The sequence below is a fragment of the Falco peregrinus genome, chromosome 3 (genome assembly GCF_023634155.1).
Source record: "Falco peregrinus isolate bFalPer1 chromosome 3, bFalPer1.pri, whole genome shotgun sequence".
Lineage (NCBI taxonomy): Eukaryota > Metazoa > Chordata > Aves > Falconiformes > Falconidae > Falco > Falco peregrinus.
In genome coordinates, this window is record NC_073723.1 from 107,607,581 (window position 1) to 107,630,201 (window position 22,621).

At 42.3% G+C, this 22,621-nt stretch overlaps 1 protein-coding gene across 1 annotated transcript; it reads left to right on the top strand.

The window, feature by feature from the left end:
• Positions 1–2,985: 2,985 nt before the first annotated feature.
• Positions 2,986–20,621, top strand: TTC34 (tetratricopeptide repeat domain 34). Its single transcript, XM_027787621.2, has 7 exons — positions 2,986–4,564; positions 6,076–6,299; positions 8,498–8,690; positions 13,243–13,409; positions 14,302–14,573; positions 14,840–15,047; positions 20,103–20,621. Exons 1-7 carry the CDS (start codon positions 2,986–2,988, stop codon positions 20,619–20,621), a joined length of 3,162 nt encoding a protein of 1,053 aa, XP_027643422.2.
• Positions 20,622–22,621: the final 2,000 nt, after the last annotated feature.

Here is a 22,621-nt window from a genome sequence, read left to right on the forward strand (position 1 = left end):
CAGCCTGTATAATTTAGTACAAGCCATCTTCGTTCCCTAGCCCCCATGCTGACACCAGCCTAAGTGAGAGCAGAATTTGGTGTCTGCTCTCCAACTCAGGTACAGCTCAGAGCAAAGAATTTTAGTCAAATAAATCAAAAATATATTTAAGTTATTAACACCCCACCGCATTACACTCTTTTCTATCACATAAAAGTCTTTTTTTTTAAAAAAAAAAGTTTTCCTGTATTAAATGAACACGACTGGTTTTCCACCCTCAGTCGTAGCTACACCTAGCATTTAAAAGCCCCGCGGGCGGGGGGTGGGGGCCAGACACTTGTTACATGAACTGCAGGCACTGAGAGCTTTCAAAAGAATTAGGTCCAAGATTTCCCAGCCATGCCTCTTTGAAAAGGGTTATTACAGACGTCAGTGCATCTCCTGCTTTGCAAAGCCCTCTACTTGTTGCAATGTGTTTACTTCCCTCCCCACCCACCTCCCTTTAAAAATTTATCAGTAATCAGAGACATCATGAGGAGCTATTGTAGTATACTTAATATTTAATGAGTGTGTAGCATACTTAATATTAAATGTTACACACCTCCACACTTCCCACACACACCCCTTGAGTTTTTATGATCCTAGAAACAGGACTTGCCGTATCTACCCCACAGGACACACAGCAAATAGGCTGGTGGCTTGAGAAAAGTATTAGGAGCCTCCAAGTTACACTGCTGACTCCGCCACTTGTAACAATAGGGTTTCGCACTGGGCTGTAGTCATATACCTCAAGTATCATACCAGGCCACAGTCTTTTCCATCAGAAAAATATTTTAATTTTCCATCAGCATTGATTAGACACTGTTCCTCTTATTCCTTTAAGACCAAAGTTATTACTTTGTATATGTATATGTATAATATATATAATATATATTATATATATACATGTGTGTATATATAAAATGTACATAAATATACATTAATATAAGCTTAAGTTTGATTTACAACTTAAAATTGGCTATATTCATACCACCTGCTATAAAACCCTAAACCAACAAAATAATTTCTTCACATTGCTCCTGCCTTTCTGGCCAACCATACAGGTTGTGACAACATCTTCTAAACCATCCATTTACAGCAGCGAGCACACCGGATTCTTAACTAAACCAGGACTCTTTATGCTAGAAATGATGAATAGAGGATACTGGCATCCTCCATGTTCTTTGTATCTACAAGGCAAAATGTAGCTGGAAGCAACTTTCACACCACTCAGTCATGCAGCAAAGTCAAATGATGGGTAATGATTTTTGCAGCCTGGACCACAATCCGTTGAAGGCACCAGTCTTGGTTTTATTCCCACAAGCCGCATGAACCTCAGCGGAGGGGCAAAGAGGTACACACGTTTGATCAACCCGGCTCCTTTTAATGTGATTTCTATTTCAGAACTGTTTCTTTTTATCCCCTCCAGTCTTTCTTGGTAATATCACCTGTGGCCTAATGTGACAGCAATGCTAAATTATATCTTGATGGCTAATTAGGGTAATTAAAGTGAAAGTAATCAAATCAAAGTAATGGGCAAACTCTTAATGTCAAAAAATCACTATTCATCACAGGGTTTTTTTTTCTCTTGTGAATGTCAAAGAATATGGATAAGGAAAAAGCCCGACTTCAGAAGTGACCGTGGCTTAAAGGAACATCATCCCTCTGAACACTCCGACAAACATCACTGTTTACAGCTAAAACCAGGTTTTATTATTAAAAAAACAAGGTTAAACAAGTAGGCTGCACCAAAGACAGTTTGTTGTTGCTTTGGCTGACTAACTCGCTTTACCTTAGTCCCACCAAGGGGTCAAGGGACCTGGCTGACTTTTCCTGAGGTAACAGTCTCTTCCCCGGCCCTCGCCCTCGCCGCCAGCGCCGTTCCCTCACGACCACCGCGAGCTGGGAAGCGCCAAGCCAGCCCAGCGCAGCGCGGCCCGCCAGCGCGACGCGAGGGGCTGCAGCGGGGCCGGGGCCTGCGGCCGGCAGCGGCCACCCCAGGGCCCAGAGGCGCGCTACGGGCGGCCGCAGGCCCGGCCGCCTCACTGTGCCGCCCCCGGCACGGCTCCCCGCCGCCTCACAGGGCCGCCCCCGGCACGGCTCCTCACAGGGCTGCCCCCCGGCCCGGCCGCCTCACCGGGCCGCCCCCGGCACGGCTCCCCGCCGCCGCCAGGGCCGCCCGCCCGGCCCCGCAGCCGGGGCAGTGTTTGCGGTCTCCAAGCAACAGGGCTCCTGGCTCCGGCCCCGCGCTGACGTCCCGCCGGCTGCCCGGCCGCGCCTCACCTCGCCTCAGCGCGCCCCGCCGCAGGAGCCCGGCGGGAACGGGCCGCGCGGGCCCCATCGCGGACGCCCGCGCTCAGGTATTTGCGCTCCCCAGGTTCCCTCACGGCCAGGGCCAGGCCCCGAGGCCGGCGGCGCAGCTCGGGGCCTTCCACTGGACCGCGCCGTTCCCGCCGCCCCCGGCAGGCAGGTGCCACTTTTCCGCCTCTCCAGGGCAAATGGGGGAAGGCGAGTGGTGGGCAAAGCGTCGAGGTGCTGCTGTGTCTCCTCATTGCCAGCCACCAGCACTGACATACTGTCCTGCGGATTAAAAATCCTTCAAATTATCAAATGGACATCTCGGCCAGGGAGGATGAAGCCCAGTAGGCCCCCCAGCCTGGCCAGGCAGTAGGGCAGGGAGCACTGCAAGGTTGTGTGGCAGTGGCCTGGCTCCGTGCCTTATGGGCTGAGAACCTCTGCAGTGTTTCTTCTCTTGGCTTTGCTTCCCAGTAAACCCAGTCAGTCAGTGACAAAACCCTGGCTTTTAACAGCATCTGGGCTTGCTTATGTCTGTCAGTTGGAAAGCTACCCCTCCACCAAGCAAAAAATTGTGTGTTCCACAGCCCCTCATGTTGCTGATTTTCTGTTTTACAGGTACTAGCCACGTTACGTGTGTGACACCGCTTGGTGAAGATACCAGCAGTAAAAATGTCACCTCAGGAGCTTGCTGCACTGGTCTGCAAAGAAGGGGACCACCATCTCGCCCAGCAGGAATTACCAACAGCCACTGCTTTCTACATGGCTGCCTTCAGCTGCAGTGCCCACACAGCAGTACAGAAAGTGAAGTCCTTAGACAAAGGGCTCTGGGAGAATGTGATAGCCACTCTGGAGATGTGGTGCAAAGGCAAGAATCAGATTCCCAAGATCCAGAGCAAGAACCTGGCCGTTGTTTCCCTCAGTGTGGGAGTAGCTGCCATCTTTCTCTCTACTCTGAGTCCCAACAATGTGGTATCCTCGGTATATAAACTGGAGACCCTGCTTAGGCAAGGATGCCCAGAGGAGGTGCTGTGTAAATGCAATAGCCTGCTGAAGGCTAACCCAAAGTATTCAATGGAACTGCTGCTGCTGAGGGCATTGGCATGGGTGCTGTCAGGGACACAAGTTAGGAAGGCAGTTGCAGACTATATCCAAGCCTTTGTGAGACATCAGGCTGAGGCAGTGGCCTATGTGTGTACCAGGCAAAGGGAACACCTGCCACAGGTCATCCAGGCCTTCTCTAATTATCTCTCGACATATCAGAAAGAAAGCCCAGACTGCAGTTCCTTAGACCAGTGGCTGGGCAACTGCTACTACTTCCTGTCTGCTGTGGCACCAGATGATCTCTGGGTTTGCAGGGTGCATGCAGCTTATCTCTTTAAGAAAAGCCGATTTGAGGAGTGTGTGGCAGTTTGTAGCAAGGCCCTCAAGGGCTTCTCAGCTGATAATAATCTCAGAAATGAGAAAGCTTCAGGTCTGCTCTTAGAACGGGCTGCTGCATATTACTTCTTGGGTGGACGGATGGAGGAAATGACGCAGGATTTAGCAGAAGCCTTTGCAGCCACCCCTGCCCAGGCAATGAAACACTTTGAAGAGCTTTTCTTACCACATGACACTAAGAGGATAGAAGAGCAGGCTAGAACTGTCCTGGAGGTGAAGTTTGCAGCATACAGGGAAGCTGTGCGTACTCGGACCGAACTGAGAGGCAGTCATGGTACTGAACTGCTGCCTTCTGTCATCCAGACAGTCCAGTTCCTTCTTCAGATCTCCCCACGGTCGAAACGTGAGCTCAGTGTTCGACTAGCAGACTGCCATCTCCTGCATGGACACATCAGAACTGCCCTGGATATCTGTGAACACCTCTTGGCAGCAGAGCAGAAAACTTACTATAATACTCTCTTAGCATTGCAAGGGTTCTGCTCCCTCCATGCTCATGACCATCTGCAAGCCCTGCAGGACTTCCAAAAGGTCATTGAGCATGATTCTCCACATCCTAACAGCTGTATTAAAGCCTTATGTGGGCGAGGACTTATCCGGATTTCTGGTGGCAGCCATTACTTGACAGCCCTGGATTATATCACAGCTTGCCAGTTAAAGCTGGAAGAAACCATCTTCACAATCAAGGCCTATGTGCCGTGGAACCAAAGAGGGCTGCTTCTAAAAGTTCTCCAAGAAGAAGGACAGAAGATGCTCCAGAAGAAGAGGTACCCAGGAGGCAGTTCTGCCTGTGGGCAGACAAATAAACAGGGCTGTGTGGATTCCTAACAAAAAGAGAGCAGCTTGAGTAGTAGAGTGATTACTTGCTTCAGATATATAATAGAATATAGATCCGTTTAAAGTTCCTAATTAACATAATGGGTTGAAATAAAACTGCAGTGTGATTATTCCAGCAAAATGCTGTTCACTGGTATGTCACAATACAATAGGCTCCACATAGGCAAATCAGCTCAATCCTTCTATGGAAGTTAATCCATTATAAACCAATTGGCCTAAGCTAGGAGCGTGCACAACGCTAAAGGGAACATGACAGAGATTTCTCCTCTAAAGGAGTAGATACATCCATAATGGAACAGATTTGTTGGTGCTAGCTGGCACCTTGCAGCTCTGAACTGAAGGGTTTGTTGGGCCGTGAAGTACTAAGCCCCTAGAAAGTGTTCTTCCAAGACAGAGCTGAAGTGCTGCTGTCCATGTATTTGGTGCTGGCAATCCAAATTCTTTTTTCTGTGCTAACTGTATTAATGTCATATTTAAGGTGGCGAGATCTGAGACAGGAATGCCAAGCTATTCCAGCTAAATCCATTAAAAACTGAGTTTGAAGGTAGAACTAGGTTTAACAGAGGGACTCTGAGGTTTAATACTTAAACTCATCTTTCTAAAGATCAGAAATAATTGCTTATCAGAATAGTATCTTTATTAGGTTTTTGATTTCTTCCAACACAAAACAAGCTAGTATTTAAATCTAAAAGTTTCAGTGGTTCATTTTCAAAGTTTTTTCCAATACCACCCCAAGAAAAGTCTTCCATTTTCTCCAAAACTGAAGTTTTATATTACTTTCTCAGATTTCCCTTATGTGAAATACTAATATTTCAGGAGAAAAATTGAAAATTGAAGTGGGAAATAGCATGTGAAAGTTCATCTCAGGTGGCTGCTCTTTACGACTGATACCCACATTTATTTAGTCTCTTAATAATTGTTGTGCTATTATGGCCTTTTTCTGCAGTTGCATGATGCGCATTCCATATCCAGTACTTGGGGTCTGCACTCCGGTATCACTGAAGGACGGGACTAACTCATTCAGTGTTGCGCTGGCAGATCAGGACACAAACACAAGCCCCCTTAGACACAGGTCACTGTTTCTGGAACAAGAAGCTACCTATTAACACAGTTCTTCTGAGTCTGTACAAATTTTAACACACAGCTCTTCATTAGAAATGGTGATTCATTTATTTTTTCACTGTTACTTTTTCCTTTTCTGATTGTGGTATGAACTGCAGGCACAGGTATGAATCATTACTTGTTAACCTTTCTTTAGAGCCTTAACTCCTTAAGAACATGTTGTTATAAAGAGGGATCATGACTATGGAATCAAGCAGCAGACATATCTATGCTGCTGGGTATAGTAAAATGTATTATCCATTTTGATACTGGACTGATAACCTGCTTTTAGCTTTCAGGTGAGACAAAGGTTGTGTTACTCTCATTAGCATTTTTTCCTTGAAGGTGGTCTTCCCCTTTTTTCTTCATTTTTTTTCTCCTCCAGAGATGCCCCTGGGGTTTACCAGCTAGCTTCTCTCTTGGTGGAGCTGGATGCTTCTGATGAAGCATCACGGATCCTTTGCGCTGATTCCCTGTACCAGATGGGCTGTGTAGAAGAAGCTCACAAGCTGCTCTTACTAGCACTCTCCAGAAATCCACAAAGGTCTCCCATCCTGGCTAGACTTGCGCTTCTGCAATTGAAGAAGGGTTTCATGTATGATGGCAACCAGGTAAGGAGCACCTGGCTGGCCAAAATGGGACAGTGATCAGTGATGGTATGGTGCAGAGGGTTGACAACCCTTTTGGCTGATACAGAAGATGCACAGTAGAACTTAAGAGGGACCACTTTAGAGACACAGGCTAGCCAGAGGGTGTACCAAGGGCTTTCAGTTTCCCAACACAGTGCTCTGCTTGTCTTCTGCTCCTCAGTGTTAGTGTGACAACTGTAAGGCTCCGGGTACAAGCTGCACTGTGAGGCCACCTCATTACATGGTGCAAAGGTGGAACCCTCCCCCGTCACACAACCTGTGATGGGTTTTCCAGTGGGGCTGCACCAACCCCAACCTATGCTTCAAGGCATTTCTCAAGAATGTTGGTAAACTGGACAAAGGTCTTTAAAAAAGACAGGAAATGCTAAGAAAATTTGGTGGCTTTCATAAAAAAATTAACCTCCCTGCTTGCAAGGTAATTTTAAAATTCAAACAAAAAATTGAATTTCAAATTCAGAGCACTGCAAACTTTGATCGTCAAAGGAAACAGCCCTTTGACCTGACTTGATACTGCTTTTCCCCAGACTGCAATGAAATTACATTGTCATGCTCAGTGGTTTGTATGCTTTTCCATTTCACAAATAAACAGTTTGCTGTTAGAAGCTCCATGAATAGCAACAGTGAGTACTGTTGACACAGCAAAACTTGGAGCCTACATGAGGTTTAGGTAGTTCAACCGCTAACAGAACTTTTAAGATCCATAAGTAGGACTTTCTGTCTGTAGCACAGGCCACAGGACTCCTAGCTAAATACATCCCATTAATCACATGCTATTTAATGGCACTTTTAATCAGAGGCTTTAACTAGGCAGAGCATGACTGAGCATCCCGCCCCTGGTGACAATATTGATGGGACTGGTAATTTTCCCCTAGAGAAAAGAAGGCAGAACTACTACCTAACTGATTATCCTAATGAAGCATTGTAGAGGGGGGCGGGGAAAAAAACAAACCCAGAAGCTCAAATATCAGTCTGCAGTCTGCTTTCTTTAGTGGCTAATGACTTGTGCTTGAAACCATGAAAAGGGATTCCAACATGTTGATTCTCCTACCGAGGATTACGAAGCTGAATTACCAGGTTTTGCCGTCAGAGGGAACTATTGCATTTTTTAAATTCCCGTATAAATTGTTAGCCGTAAAGAGAAAGGTTTTATTGTCGCCACTTCACTACTCCCTATGAAGAATAAAAGTGTTGTATAATTTGCGGCTTTTGGGAAGGCTATTAATGAATGACATGACTTTATTACAATCCATATGTTGCCCTGGAAGTCGAATTCCTATCTGTAACTTCTGCTACAAGTTCTAGTTGGAACATACATGTCACCAAAAATTTCTCTTTGAAATGTTTTTGTCCCACCTGCCTGTCAGCACCCAGATATTTGTATCTATTAGTAAAAACAGAGAAATAAGTACAATGGATATGTCTGGTACAAGATAACTTTGTTCTTGTCCTGGCTTCTCTGGCTCAGATTTAAATATTGAGTACTTGCTAAGCACATCTGCTTTGCTGGAGGAAACACCTTTTGATTCTTTTCCTTAGGAAATGTAGTAAAAAAGTGCTTGGTGATTTTCATTCTAGTGAATAGAGGCAAAGATACCGTATGTCAGGCAAGATTCTTATCCAGGAGGACAGTAGTTCGTGACTTCTATTTTTCCCAGATTCCCAATAGCAATACTAAAGGAAGGACACAGCACTTCACTGATTTTCCATTAATTCACTGGTTTCAGTTTTACAGTCAAAAGAGGTCACTGGAATGCTTCTGTTCCACAGAAACTTTCTTTATTTGGGGCAATCATCCTGTGGTTCAGCTGTGTTTATAAAAACAGTTAACTGCCAGTCTGAAATAGATGTACCCAAAGTAAGCAAGGCAGCATTATATATTTCTCCAGAATTGTTACCACAGCTGCAGTGGTGGTGAGAAAAGATAAGAATTAATGTTTTCTCCAACATGTATTTACACTGGGGCCAACTGAGGAGTTAAGTAAAATAGATTTGTGGTCCTTGGCTGGACCATGGCTGACTTAAGCCCTAGTGAAAAGTGGGGAAGCACTGGGTAAAAGCATACTTGTCTCACCAGACAGTAGTATTTCCAGCTTTAGCATGGCTTCATTTATCTTTTCATGGTGATCTTTTCTCCTGCCTGTTTCTCTCACATTGTTAAGCTGCTAAAGAAAGTGATCAGAATTGGAGATACCTCCTGCCTCCTGCCCATCATGGACATTTTCAAAGATGAAGACCGGAAGCTGATGCAAACTCACTGCCATTTCAGAGCGCTGACCATCTTGAAGAACAAACAGGAGGATGCTGACATCAAAGAAGCCATTGCCTACCTTTCCTTTGCCATCATCGCTTCAGGTATGGTTATCAAGATGCTGATAAGAGATTTACTTCTGTGAGAAATCAGATCAGTGGGTAGGCAAGTCTCATCTGTCATTTCCCCAACAAGAAGACTGAAACAGTAGACTTCCAAAAGCAGATGAAGAGCAGGAAAAAAGTTGTTTAAAGTAGCCACACATCTGGACCATGAAAAAGTGCACTTAAACAGTGACTGCGGTTCTTACTGTCCCATAAGTAGCTTGTGAAGTCCTTGAAATGGGTTGCAAGTGTTCAGTTTAGTTCAGTTCTACAGGGACATCAGCTTTTAAATTGCACTGTTCATGTGCTAAAAGTTAAGTTCAGGCATAAACCACCCTAACTGGGTCATATCAACACAAAGAACCCCAAATTCCTTCATTATTTGGAAAAGATCTTTACCATTCTGAACCCATCTATTTCCAGCTGGTGGTTTGAAATTTCTGATCTAATCATTTCCCCATTTTTTCTGCTCCAGAAATACAATGTGCAGAGTGTACAGGAAACACAACGTATGTCTTCCTTACACTTTAGCCTTTTGTTGTGGTAGACCTGCTACCGAACATCAGGATGCAATTACTGTTTAGTTGCTGTAGGTTGCTTCTGAGTAATTGGTCTGGAGAAACTGATTTGTAACCATGCTTATTTTCGTACATATGATCACAGATTTTCTCACAATTATAGCCGTGCTGTTGAACAAACCACATGTTTTAATGTTAGCAGTGCTACCTTCTCAGAGCCATTAGATTATTTTCTTTTTTGTGCCATGCTTTCCATCTTTACTGTGGTTTAAAAAAAGACCCTTTTAATATAAGCAGTGTAATTCTGTTCTTGCATTGGTAAAGGAAAAGCAGAATGGCAGGGGTTCTTCTTCTGTACTTAATGTAGGGAGGCTGTTATATTGCAGCAACAGATACATGCTCAAAATGTATCTGACAAGGAAAAGTCTCAAGGAAATCTTACAGAATTATCTGTCCTTCTATAAAACTTGATTTTTCAGTAACTGGTGAGTGAGGTAAGCCTGGAGTCTGGTAATGTCGAGGGAAGCCAGGGCTTTTTGATCCTGTTGTCCAGCTGCTAGTTTACACAACTATATTTTTGGTAATGTTTCCCCAGAAAATTAAACTTGATCAGATGAATGAGAGAGATGAGAGCTGCTATGAAAATACAATATAATTGTTTCTTAAAGAGATCAAAGCCAAACTTGTGATAAATGAGAGGGAATCTGGTCCCTGTGAGCAGTTAGTGCTTGAATGAGAGGACACTTCACAGAATCATCGAGATGAAGGAAATCCCCCTTTCAGGAGAAAAAAACAGCATTCACCCTATTTGTTTTGCATAACTTTTAGAGGAGATGCTAGCTGATACATAATTTGGAAAAGCTACTGAAACTGAGACAGCTTCAGCCTGTTTTAGACAAGCAGTGCAGAAGTAGAAGGCTCCCCTATTTCAGCCTTGGTTTGTTACATTAGTTAATCCCCTGAAAACCTTCGCACCAATGATATTTACTTGGTACCTGTGTCATCAGAATGAACACATTGTAAATACAGTCATTGCAGCAAACAACCTGCCTTCTTGTTCCAACACACCAAAGAATGTGTAGTTCCAGTGCAAAAGAGTGAAAGCATCCACTTACATGCATCATTATCCTAGCTTTTCCTGAGGAGAGAGATCAGGCTAACGTGGAAGTGCTTCTGGCATGTTCCAAGTAAAACCATGTTTGTATGGAAATCTGCCTTTCACTCTGAGCAAATGTTATGACAGCATCATTGAGAAGAAGAGAGATCGGTTTATGAAAATGGAAAAAAACCCTGTTAATTGCTTTGAGATGGTTCCATTTCACAGCCCGTGCATTCCAGCTTATCAACTCCCCACCTGCTAGAACAGATGCTTGTTAAGAAATAGATATTGTCTTCATAGGAGCCAATTGGTAGAGCTTCAGAGCGATAACAACCTTTGGTACAGAAGTTCTGGAGCATATCAGGAGGCAGAAAAAGCCTCATTACTGTAAAAGAATTGCTTGGAGCCTGTCTGCTGGCTCATCTCTGCAGGCAGCTGTGCAAGACCCTGTGTTTGCTGACCTCCTTATGAAAAAATATTTACAGTGGCACCGATGATTTATCATCCCATATTGGGATGCCACAGTTACTGATTGCAAGCCTGAGCGTGTTAAGATCCTTATTGAAACTGACTTGAAAGGAAGAGGCATGTGGATGGCAGAAAGATACATGCTCTGCAACTAGTGAATGGATGGACCGTGATTTTCATTGTCACTATATATGTGTTTATTTGGGCGGCACTTATGTGAAAGCAGAGAAAAAAGAACCTTAGTATCACAAATCTCAGTGCATATTAAGAGTGGCAGTAAATTAGTCAGTCCCTTCTGGATTACTGTTACCACTATATTAAAACAGCCAAATGGCCTTGTACCTCCATCCTCACGTATCTTCCTCTTAGACGTTTCTTCTCTCATTTCTGCTGCTCCTATTCCATTGTACTAAAATCTCCAAAGGTTCCTCCTAATGGACTGGATCCTAACGCAGCTCAGATCACATCATTGGTAGGTTGCCTCCATTTGTTGCATGTTAATGACGTCTTTGGAGAAAGGTGTGGTAAAGGGACAGGTATGGTGATATGAAGACATTCCTGTTTACAATAGCCTCGACCTCCTTTTTCTGCTTTTCAGAGCAGCATCACAGTGCTGTCTTTTGGATTTCCCCATGAAAATGCGTGGAAGACCTTAGGACAGAATAACTGCAAATAAGGGCAAAGCTTTCTAGACCTCAAAAATTTATAGAATTAGCTTCATGACAACTGGCAAACATGGAATTTCTCTATACTGTCAGCTGGCTGAATCTAGGTATCCCAGAGAAGGTAGGGGGAAAAAATTGCCTGCATGGGAAGGTTGAGTGCTTAGTAATTGCAGACCACTCCTTTTGCTTCCTTTGGCTGTTCCTGAGGAGACACACTTTTGCTGAGACCTTGAGGCAATCAGAAAAGCAGTCATGGATATTTGAGGAAAGACTGTTGATCGACATGTATATTTGTTTTTGGAAACCAGGAAGCTTTTGAACTAGTTGAGCAATGTGATTTTATGATTTTAATTCTGTTACCTTTTCCACTCATTCAATTTTTTATTACAATGTTCTTTTGGCATGTTTAACCAGACTGAAGAGTCTTTGAAGTGGGACCTGTGTTTTTGGCATGCCTGGCACAGTATGGTTCCTGTTCCTGTCTGGAAAGTTAGAGTTGAGTCACAGTAGGACTGTTACAGTTATAAATCAAATTGCAGCCATGCAACTATGCTCAGCAAAGTGCCCTTTCTTTCTGTATATCTAAAGCTATTAGAATTATTTTTTTTCTTCCCGTAAATATAAATATACATACACCTTTTTAGCTATTTCCAGAACTGGTTCTTCTGCTTATAACATGCAGAATCTTTCTTTTTTGAAAAAGTCATCTTAGTAGCAAAATACATGCCCTGAAAAGGGATTTTTGCACATACTGCAGCCCAGACTTCTTTATTGGTCCAGGCTTGCCTGTCCTTTGATGGCCTACAGAGCAAGTAGAAAGATACAATGATTTCTGCTGTCAGCTATCCATAAGTGAGAAACATGGCTACTTTTATGTCACAGAGTGGAAGACCAGGTTCACATTCACATTTGTGGATAGGCTTGCTGGTTGTGTAGGAAAGCTTTTGGTATTAGACTAGCATAACACCCAAACTGCTCTGTCTCTATGTCCCATTAATGTTTCGCTGGCTTGCATCAAATATATAGACATTATCCCAACCAGCCATGAAAGATGCGTTTCCCAAGTTCAATGATGACATACGAAGAAACTGAGTGCTTTTTCTGATGTTAGATAGGAATTTTGAAGCAAAGCTAAACAATGAACTCCGGTCCTGAGCAGCAACACTGAATCACAACTCATCATTTCCCTGCAGAATGACATTGACATGTGCATCACAAGACCTAGAACATCACAATAGCCTTGTCTTTGTAATACATACCAGAAAACACTTTCAAGACTTCACCAGTGAATATTCATTCTTTGAACAGAATTCTGCTAGCCTCAGCAGGACACTTAACTGATTCAGTGCTGTGTTTTGAAAACAAAGTGACAGATTCTTTTTTTTTTCCTTTCAAATCAGACCTGATAGCACACAATAGGAATTCCACTAGCAACAAAAATAAAGGAAGCTATGACTTAAGTACTGTCACTGTACTTCATCAGGTATGCTCAGGCAGCACTCTCCTATTCTTCTTCCAGTCACAACTGTGGATTGCAGTTCCTTATCATAACGCATTTACCTCTGTCCAGCACACCCCTCTTATTCCACCCTTGCCACAGCTCTGAATAAAGTGGTACGTACTTTTCATTCCTGCAGTCACTGTAACGCAACATGTAGGTCTACTGCATCATTTTCCCTTAGCTGCTTTGAAGCCCCTTGGTGGGGCTTAGTGGTTTGCACATACTGGGATTTACTGTACCTGCTTTAGAGCAGTAGACTTGAGACCTTTCAGCTAACAATGGCTGCATTTCTCTCCACCAGGTGGTTATGCTGAAGATTGCCTTCTCATCAGAGCTCAATGTTATGGGCGCCTTGGTCAGAAGAAAACCGCTATTTTTGATTTTAATGCCATCCTAAAGGAGGACCCTAGGAATGTGCAAGCATTGAGTGGACGAGGACTCATTTACCTTGCTCTGAAGCAGCAGAAGGTATCACTGTATTGATTTGCTGATGATTTTTCTGACGGTATTAATCAATATTAGTGTAAGATACCACAGGTTTTGTCATGGATTCACTTAAAAGTTTTTCACAGAATTTGGGCAGTGAAAGGCTCTTGTTTTGGCTTGGTGTATAAGTAGTCGGCTTGATGTTACATGTTTGCTTTCCCAAGGCTAGAGAGAGAAAGTCTAAACCTTAATCACAGATCTTCTTCACTGTTGCTACCATGCATTGATTTGCAGTGCTGCAAACTCCCCTACATTTGATCTCACATTTCCATGACAAGATTTTGTGTTAGATGAAATGTGGCAACAACAAGAGGAAAAAGAAAGAACAGTTTCAAGGTTTAGCGAGTCCCTCTCCATCATCTGTGAAAAGCTCATGTATGCAATTAGTGTTAGGGGGGACTTTTGAGATTGCAGTATATCATTGCCTGGAAGTCATGTCAGATGTTCACATGGTTTATCTGCTTCTAGTATGGGCAATAGCCTTACACTTTCCCTGCACATCATAGCAATCCTGCAGTGCATTTGAAATGGTGCATCCCTAATTGGGTGTGTGGTTTTGTGCTGGTTTGTCCTGACTGAGCCAAATCCTGCTTGCACTTACTTATTCACAGCATCTCTTTCTTGTTGCTGTAAGAATCTTGTTCAGTGATAATCTGGAGAGTTCAAAACAGTTTGCAAATAGTCATTCAAGCCTGTCTTTATGCTCTTATATCAGCTTTGCAACAGAAAAAGATGCAGCATGAGGACAGGAAAGAGCTTCCAAAGGTGTGCATGTGATCTGTGGGAAAGCAGAGAACTGAAGGCACCTGGAAGAACAAATTATCAATACATAATTACTACTACCATTTCATCATTTGGTCTTGTTTTTACATAGGAAGCAGTGCAAGATTTGATCTCAGCACTGAAGGTGGAGGCAGGAGTAGTGGTCCCAGCGATCCTGTCTTTAAAGCATGAAGCCCAAGGACTGATCACTCAATGGCTCCTTCAGCATGGCAGGACTGCATTAACTGAGGTCGTTGCTACTAAAGACCTTTCAAAAGAAGAAACCCTCAAGGATCTTCTCATGATTGCAAAAGCACTAGTCCAGATTTGCAAGGATGCACAATATCACATCTTCTACACAGATGTTTTGGTTGCAAGTGGTAAGTTCCCATTCGTTTACATAGCTGATCAGACTAAGTGAATGAGCAGTAAATTAAAAGAAAGTGAATGTTAAATGGCAAGCATATTGTTGTGTTTTACTTCTCAAGACAAGCTTGCAAATGTTTTGGGAAAGGGTATGAACTAATTAATACCCTTAGATTTGGGCTATGGACAGGCTACCTAAATCCTGCTTTGGTAAGTTTTCTTAATGTCTCTTTCTCTACATGGAATGGGTTATATAGCTTATATTGGTGTTAACCAACAGGAAGGTATGAAGAGGCCCTTGATCACCTTCATGAAGCATTTGGCCACTCTCCTGATGACTTTGCTAATGCAAGACTAGCTGTGCTGCAGCTGAAGAAGAGGAGTGTGGCAGCAGCAGCTCACTTATTCAGCATCCTAGCTGAGAAAGATGAAAGGGAGTTGGAGTTTCTGCTGAACTTCGTAGACACTAAGCAACAGCAGAATCTCTCTCAGGTACAATCCTTTTTTTAATGCCGCATCCATTAATTCAGTGGGGAAAGAAATGGGAAACAAAATTAGGTTGCAGAGATTTTTTCTGCCTTGTCTTGAACAGCAATGTGCAGGAAGACCATTTATCAGATGAACAAGGAACAAATTAGCTTCTTCCTCCAGCCTTCCCTTCAGCCAGATTAGGGATCGAATCCAAACTTCTTTCATTGCAATGACCTTGCTTCAGTCTCTAATAATTCATCATTACCGCTTCTTACCACTTGAGGGAATTTTTTTGTTGGTCTCCCTAGCATGAGACCTGTTTAATGCCAATACTAAAATGAGGGGATGTGAGGGTCAGCAGCTAGAGATTTAATAAGATCAATGCTAGTATCACACTCTGTATGAGTTACATGGTGCTCTTGGGGGGGGGGGGGAGGAATTCATGATTTGTTCGTTTTCTTGATGAAACGACACTGAAGGTTCTGATTCAGTCACATTAAATGCTTCAATCCTTTTTGTGTAACATTCAGGAATTTAAATATATTGATATTTTTATAAAATTACTAGCCTTTGAGGTTGGTATTGGTTTTCTTAGCTAAAACTGACACAGAAATAGCACGTTGCTCTAGTCTACCCAAGTACATATTTTTCAGTATTTTTTTAGAGTTTCTCCCCCAGGTACATGCAGCTCTGAGAAAGCATCTCCAATAGTAAGACAGGACAAGGTCAGATTGATGGTGAGGAGTTTTAACATTCACTCAAGCATCTGCAATTCTGATTACCCAGAAGCTCTGTGTTCTGAGAATCAGTTTGCTTCCTTTTATTCAATTTGTAGATTGTGTGCGCCCTGGTGAGAAGCTATATTGTTATGCTTTCTCCCAGGTTATAAAGCAAACAACATGCTGATGTACTTAATGCATCTTGAGAGGAGTACTTTGTATGTATTTTAGCAAAACAGCAGGAGGATATAAGTAAACAAGTATTAATTTACCAGTCCCTAGATATACCCCATTACAGAGAAAAGAGCCCCTTTCTTCTGAATAATGTAGAAAGTTCTGTCTTATGGGGAAGAGTTTGAAGATACTAGAGCCAATTTGCAGTCTTTCACCATATAAAGTTGACAAAAGTACAATCAAGTATGTGTCTATGGGGGGCTTAAGGAAGTGTCTATAAATGAAGATGTTTTACAGCTGAATTTCCCTTGCTGCCACATTACTTGTTCTGTGTGGAAGTCTCACAGCTAAGTCCATCCATGCTGCTTTGTGTCAATAAGAAAAACCAAACTTAATTCTTGTACAGTTTAAACTGCACTGTATTACAAAATTGCTGGTGCCACAGATTAGTGAAACCTTTAAAATGGGAGAGGCACTTCATGTCTGTGTTTTGGCAGCTGTGGAACAGGGTCTGGAATAAAACCCCTTACTGGTGGCTTATTTATCATGAAAGATTTCTCTGCCACTTGGGAGAATAGGGGTGGCTGGACTGATTTCAAGACTGGAACTCAATACCAGTGCTGGAAGTAAAAGAGAGAAAAATTACAATTTTTTAAAATCATTAATCTATGGCTTTTTGTTCAACTGAGTAAACATTTGGACTCAAGCACCTGGGAGTCTTTGTATTTTCTAATCTTCAAAGATTACTGAGTGTGATTACTTTTTTTACTGATTAGCCCAGAATCACGAAACTTTTTATATGTATTTTGTGACAAGGGGATAAGTGAGGAAGGAATTGGTTAATTCACCTGCCTGGTGTCCCAAAGGATTTTCGAGTAGCACTTCCTTTTGCCTGCAAGGTTATTCCAGGTTGTGTGTGAAAGGAAGATCTCAGCTTACAGGCAAAATTAGTGCCAACCCCCCAAGTGATGGCCTTACTTTGTCATGGCTCCTAACTACGCTCGAGGTAGTACTCTTTCTGTTACCTCTATTTCACAAATGAGATGACTGAAGCAGAGAAGAGTTTAGTGGTTTATGCTCAGCCCTTAGTCTCAGCACTCCACGCCACATTGTTTTAGAGCGTTTGGAGATTACAAGCATTATAGAAATGTGTCATCATTATCCTGGAGTCTGGTCTGAAAAGCTAAAAATAATTCTGCATAAGCTGAATAGGAAAGGGTGGAGGAAGGAGAGCTCCTTGATGTACTGCTTTTTTTCATGAAAAACAAAGCAATAAAATTCTTCCATTATTTATAGTCTAAGGGATCCCATGCTAAGAAATTTGTAAACAACTGGGAGAGCCCCAGGGGAATAGGAATCTGAAAGATTTATTAAACTGCAAAAGGTCAGAGGAAGGGAGTTTGCTTGCCGCTAGTGCAGCTTCAACCCTTCAGTTTCCTATGTCAAAGGTTAAATGCATGACTGATTGCTAGCTCCTTGTCCAGCTCTTCACAGCTGCACTTTCTGTTGGCTCTTGAAATGCCATAGGATATCCAGAGCTGACTCCTACAAAAATGGTCTCAAAAGCTATATGGTCTGTGTCAGAATTAGGCCCTCAGCCCAAGGTAGAAGAGCAAATGGGGACTGCAGGTAAAGAAGGAAAGGCTTCCTCCAAACTGCTCTGAAAACATCCAACCTTCTTCCAAAGATCAGCGCTTACCAGTCCATCTCCTAGTATTTTCTGCTCAGAGACTAACCCTTGACCATAATTCCACGTCCATTAAACTCCTCACTCATTTTCTTTCTAAGGAATTGAACCTTGGTCAATGTCAACATAAGATCAGTCACTAGGGACTGGAACCAAAAATGCAACAACAATACGTATATTTTCAGTCCTTTATCACACAGTGAGGTAACTAGACGGTAGAAAGGGACGCAGAGACCTAATTCAGGAAGCAGTCCAATCACCAGTTACTTTTGGCCTGCCAAGCCCTTTCCAAGTGGCATCAGAATTATTTCAGTCTGGAAGCCATAATCAAATCTTTAGTGGTAGGTTTGAAGGTGGACTACATAGCCTGCTCTTGGCCTTCCAAAGGCACCTGTAATCAGGCTGATGGCAAGAGTGCTTCTCAAAAGCTACGTGCAGAGAGCAGCTGAACTCAGTTGTGCAATATCCTTCTGGCTTTCTACGCACTTCCTGTATCTTCTTTCCCTAAGTCTTCTTTTCATATTTATCTTGGATCAGAAGATGGTGTGCAAGTAAGCTGCTAATTAATCCATCTGTGTTACACACCAAGAATGGGTCCCAGCTCAGTTCCTTTAAGTCAGGCAGAGCCAAAAGAGAATCCAGCTGCCTAACACCCATGTTTACTCCATCAGTGAAGATAAGAGAGAATCATTTATTCGCAATGCACCTTTTTCCTCCACGTGTGGCAGGAAATGCAGAATCTTGCGGCTTGCTTACTTCAGGGACTGTCAGTGAAATGTGAAGAAGTCAAAGCAGTGGCTCAGCTAATAAGTGGCAATATTGTCTGTGGTGCAGAAAACCAAAATGATCCTGGTTAGCACACTAGTAGGTTCAGCATTAGATTAGTCATTCAGCAGAACAACAAAAATTACAGTTTTCTTCTGCCATTGAGACAACAAATGCACTTTAAAGGCTGAAAATTACAATTCAACTATACGAACGCAAGGTATTTTGAAGAACCACACTGTGCTCTTTAGAACAATGTGATCTAGAACTTTAGAATTTCGGGGGGGAACAACTTCTTTTGTCAGGATGTGCCTTACATGCAGATGCAATTCTGGCTTGATGCTCTGCTAAAATCATGCCACTGAGAAAACACTTGCATTAACTAGTTGACTTAAGAACACTTGAAAGGACAAACTAAATTTGCTACTTTTAAAATGTATACAAAACAATAATCTGAGATGGTTTTGGACAAGCTGCCTTACAATTTATGGCCAGAATTATTAAAGTCAGCAATTGACACCATTTGGGGAGAGGTCCTATCTCTATTTCTATGTAAGGAAGCTGAGAGCCTCTAATGAATACAACTGCATAAAGGATTTTACATTCCTTTACAACAAAATAACTGGGATAGAATTCTTTATAAACTGCTAGGAATGGCTAAACTATTTCATGCCACTGGTCTCAGATGAGGTGCTCGGACTTGGCCTGCAATATTGGTCCATTTCTGTTAAACAGCAAACAATTCTAATCCAAGTCACCAAAATAAAAGACCAAGACACACAAAGAGACAGGGAGACCTCAGCTGGCTGTCAGATGTGGCTACTGAGACAGCGGCTGGGCTAACTGAATTTTGGGGAGCCACAAGCATCCAAAGGCAACGTGTGATATCCCATGGAATGAGACAGATGAAAACATTTACCTTGTGTTTGGAGTCACAGCTTGTTTGGCTCAGCGTTCTGTAAGAGCTAAGCTGTTGGTGGCAGCCTTGTTTATAACTTAAATATTCACTCTGCTGCAGCATGTTAAAAGCTTTGTTTATTACCAATAAAGGGAAATAATGAGAAATCCATTTGAAGCAAATAGTTCTAATGGAGTTTTCTTTCTTGACCTTGATGAACCTAAATGCTATGTAGCTCTTTCTGCCTTCTCTATTTTCTTATTGTTTTTCCCTTCAGATAAGGGCAGATAGTCCACTGGCACTTGAGACTGATTTTTCCTGTAGCTTAGATAAACTTCAGTACAGACGAACCTTCATTATTAGCACATGCAAATATTTTTGGGACAGGACATGGGGCTAACTATCTATTGACCAGGAAATACAATTTCCATATACTCTCCTGTTGGAGTAGACCATGGCAGAAATTTAGTTTCATGAAGAGAACACTGCCTACTATTAGAGTTTGGTCCATTCAGTTTTCAGTTCACATATCATTTTTAAGGAATGTAAACTTTAGAAGAAATGAGAAACTTTTAGCAAAATATACAGAAACAAAGAAGAGTGGTTCAGAAATTCTTGAGATAAGAGCAAATGCCTAGTGATTCAAGATTTTTGTATCTGCATGCACAAAATATGCCAATTATATGTTTTCCAACCAGATGCAATTTCAACAGCTGAAAAAGTATTCAAAATTTCTTATGTCTCTATCTACCTGTGGCTGGTCCAGACTAGATACTTTACTCTTTTTGTTTTGTGTTTTGTTTTTTTTCCACACACACACTTTCTGTCCACAGGTAGCAGCCCACGAAGGAAATGTGCTGATTAAAGAATATTGCTATGAGAAGGCTCTTGGTTATTATACCCTGGCTGTCATGATAAGCAAGGATAATCCAAGGTACCTCCGGCAGAGGGCTGCCTGCCTTACACACCTGAAAAAATACGACAAAGCTTTAAAAGATATAGAGAAAGTCATCCAGAAGCATGGCTGTAACAGTCTTAAAACACGTGTTGAGGACCACTGCTCAAAAGGACACCTGCTATTGTCAATGGCTGAGGAAGAAGCAGCAGTTAAGCAGTATATTGAGGCACTGCAGTTAGATGAATCTATGGCATTGTGCAGCATCACGAATGGCCCTGGCAGTGAAATTGTAACGAAAACATTTCATAAGATTGCACAATGTAATTTTGAAATGCAGCATTATGAAGAGGCCTGGAAAATCACAGACTACGGTCTTAAAATTGATAAAAATACTGAACTTAAAAAGCTGAAAACAAGACTTAAGCGAGAGGCATCAAGCTGTAGCATACATTAATCTATCTGTTTCGGAATTTTCCAGTGTCTGCTTTCTAGTTTGTGAGGCTGCAAGAATAACAGAAAGATTAGAAGCTCATGATAAATATGCAGCAGACATGGCACTGAACAAGATCAGAAGTAGAAAGTTTCAGGTAGTGAAACAAAACTGACCAAGAGAGCTGTGAGAAAGGTAAATGGCAGTACTCTGTATTCTTTAAAAGTATTATGGATGTATGTAAACTCCCCTTGTGAAGAAAGTGTTTTGTCTGGCTAAACTGAACTAATTCTAATGCATGGGTTCCAATCATAGTGAAGCAAAACATTCAAATAGCTAGCAGTTTATGAATAATAACCCTGTATTCCCTAGCTATTTATTTGATTAGCTTTAACACATACTGTTAAATTAAGTACCATTATTTTTATGGGCCAGTGAGAAGTAACTTTTGTAATGTATTTGTGAAGGACCAGATGTATTACACCACTTGGATGACCCGCTCCTGAACGGAAGGAACTGCCCTTGGCATAATCTGGTTGATTTGCAATGATCAGCACCAACATAAAGGAGTAGAGCCGTACAAATGCCAAGTAAACTGTTTTCCTGTTACAGGGGACATAGATAATATAAAGGGTGAGACTCAACAGAGATGAAACATCCAGTCTAGTGACTAATACGCTGTGATCTGGGACACACAGGCAGCTGTACTCCAGACTTCACCTTGGACTTCCAGATCCCTCTGTCTCAGTTTGCCAGTGCAGATAATGGAGATAATCTCTCAGTAGGGGTGTCTGCAAGAGCCTGCTGAATATCATCTTTCACACCCCTGGATATTCGTGCACAAAAGACAGCCCTGGAGCATGAACTAATCAAGAAGCGATCAATGTGCAAGTAGGAGGTCTGGGTTGGAGGCAACGGCCAAGATGGTAATGTGATTGCTCTGCAGCGATTCAGCACTCATTCTTCATCATCCATGCTGGACAGCATGGGAATCAACAACTCACATGCTCTGAAGGGTTTTGCTTGCTGTCATATATATAGCTCCACCACCTGTTAGGGACAGCTAGGCTTAGGGGGCAGCACAGAGATGGTGCCAACATACCCATGGTGTTTCATTTGTGCAATGGGAGTCTACAGATTCGTTTGGAAGCAGTATGCCTATGCTGTGCAGAAAGGAAACAATGAGGAGGGGCCCAAAACAACAGACTCATACGTTTGTTTTGACTGCTCCAAGTGAATTCTCCCAATATTTTTGGAGTGTGATAATACGACCATGGAGAAAAATAGAAACTACTATTGAAAACAAAGATGAAAGCAATACTAAGAACAGCTCTCCTGCTTTGATTAGGGTGGAAGGGGAAGGGAACATTTTCTTTTTTGTTACATTGTTTTCTGAAAGGCAACATTCCAGAGTGAAACTTCATTGAGCAGCCATGCAATCAACCCAATAGGCAATGATAACCATCTGTGCCCTTGCATCTTTTTAAATTCTCTGCATGCTCCTTTTTTTCTTCCCTAAGAGCACAGGTAAGACTGGGCTTCTTTCCTTTCAAATTCAAGAAAAGTTACTCGGATTTTAATCCTAGTGACACTGATGAATTCTTTTTGCTCCTAGTTGCCATCAAGATGCAACAGAATGGTTTGCAAGTTGAAAGAAATAACTTTGCTCATTTTTCTTCAAATAATAACCAACCGATAGGAATTTTCTGTGTGTCACGCTGAAATTTTTAAGCAGTTGTTCAGGGGGTTGGATTTTTGATTTTTTTTTCTTGATTTTTGTTTTGGGTTTTTGATTGAGTGGAATAATAAATCTCTTTACAGCTCCATGTTGCTATTCTGTTAGCATTGCTTCTTTTAGCTGCAGGTTTGGTTCAGTGTCAGTCAGCCAATAGCTTCTCTCTTTAGTAGTTTGATCCTTCTTTGGGTTTTAAAATAGAATAGTTCTGGCTGGAAGGGACCTCTGATGATTATCTAGTTGAGCTGCCTCACCACTTCAGGGATGACCAAAAGTTAAAGCGTATTAT

Coding starts and splice junctions, on each gene's coding strand:
- TTC34 (XM_027787621.2), top strand. CDS start 2,986: ATGTCACCTCAGGAGCTTGCTGCACTGGTCTGCAAAGAAGGGGACCAC. Junction 4,565..6,075: donor GCAGACAAATAAACAGGGCT/GTGTGGATTCCT, acceptor TCTCCTCCAGAG/ATGCCCCTGGGGTTTACCAG. Junction 15,048..20,102: donor AACAGCAGAATCTCTCTCAG/GTACAATCCTTT, acceptor TTCTGTCCACAG/GTAGCAGCCCACGAAGGAAA.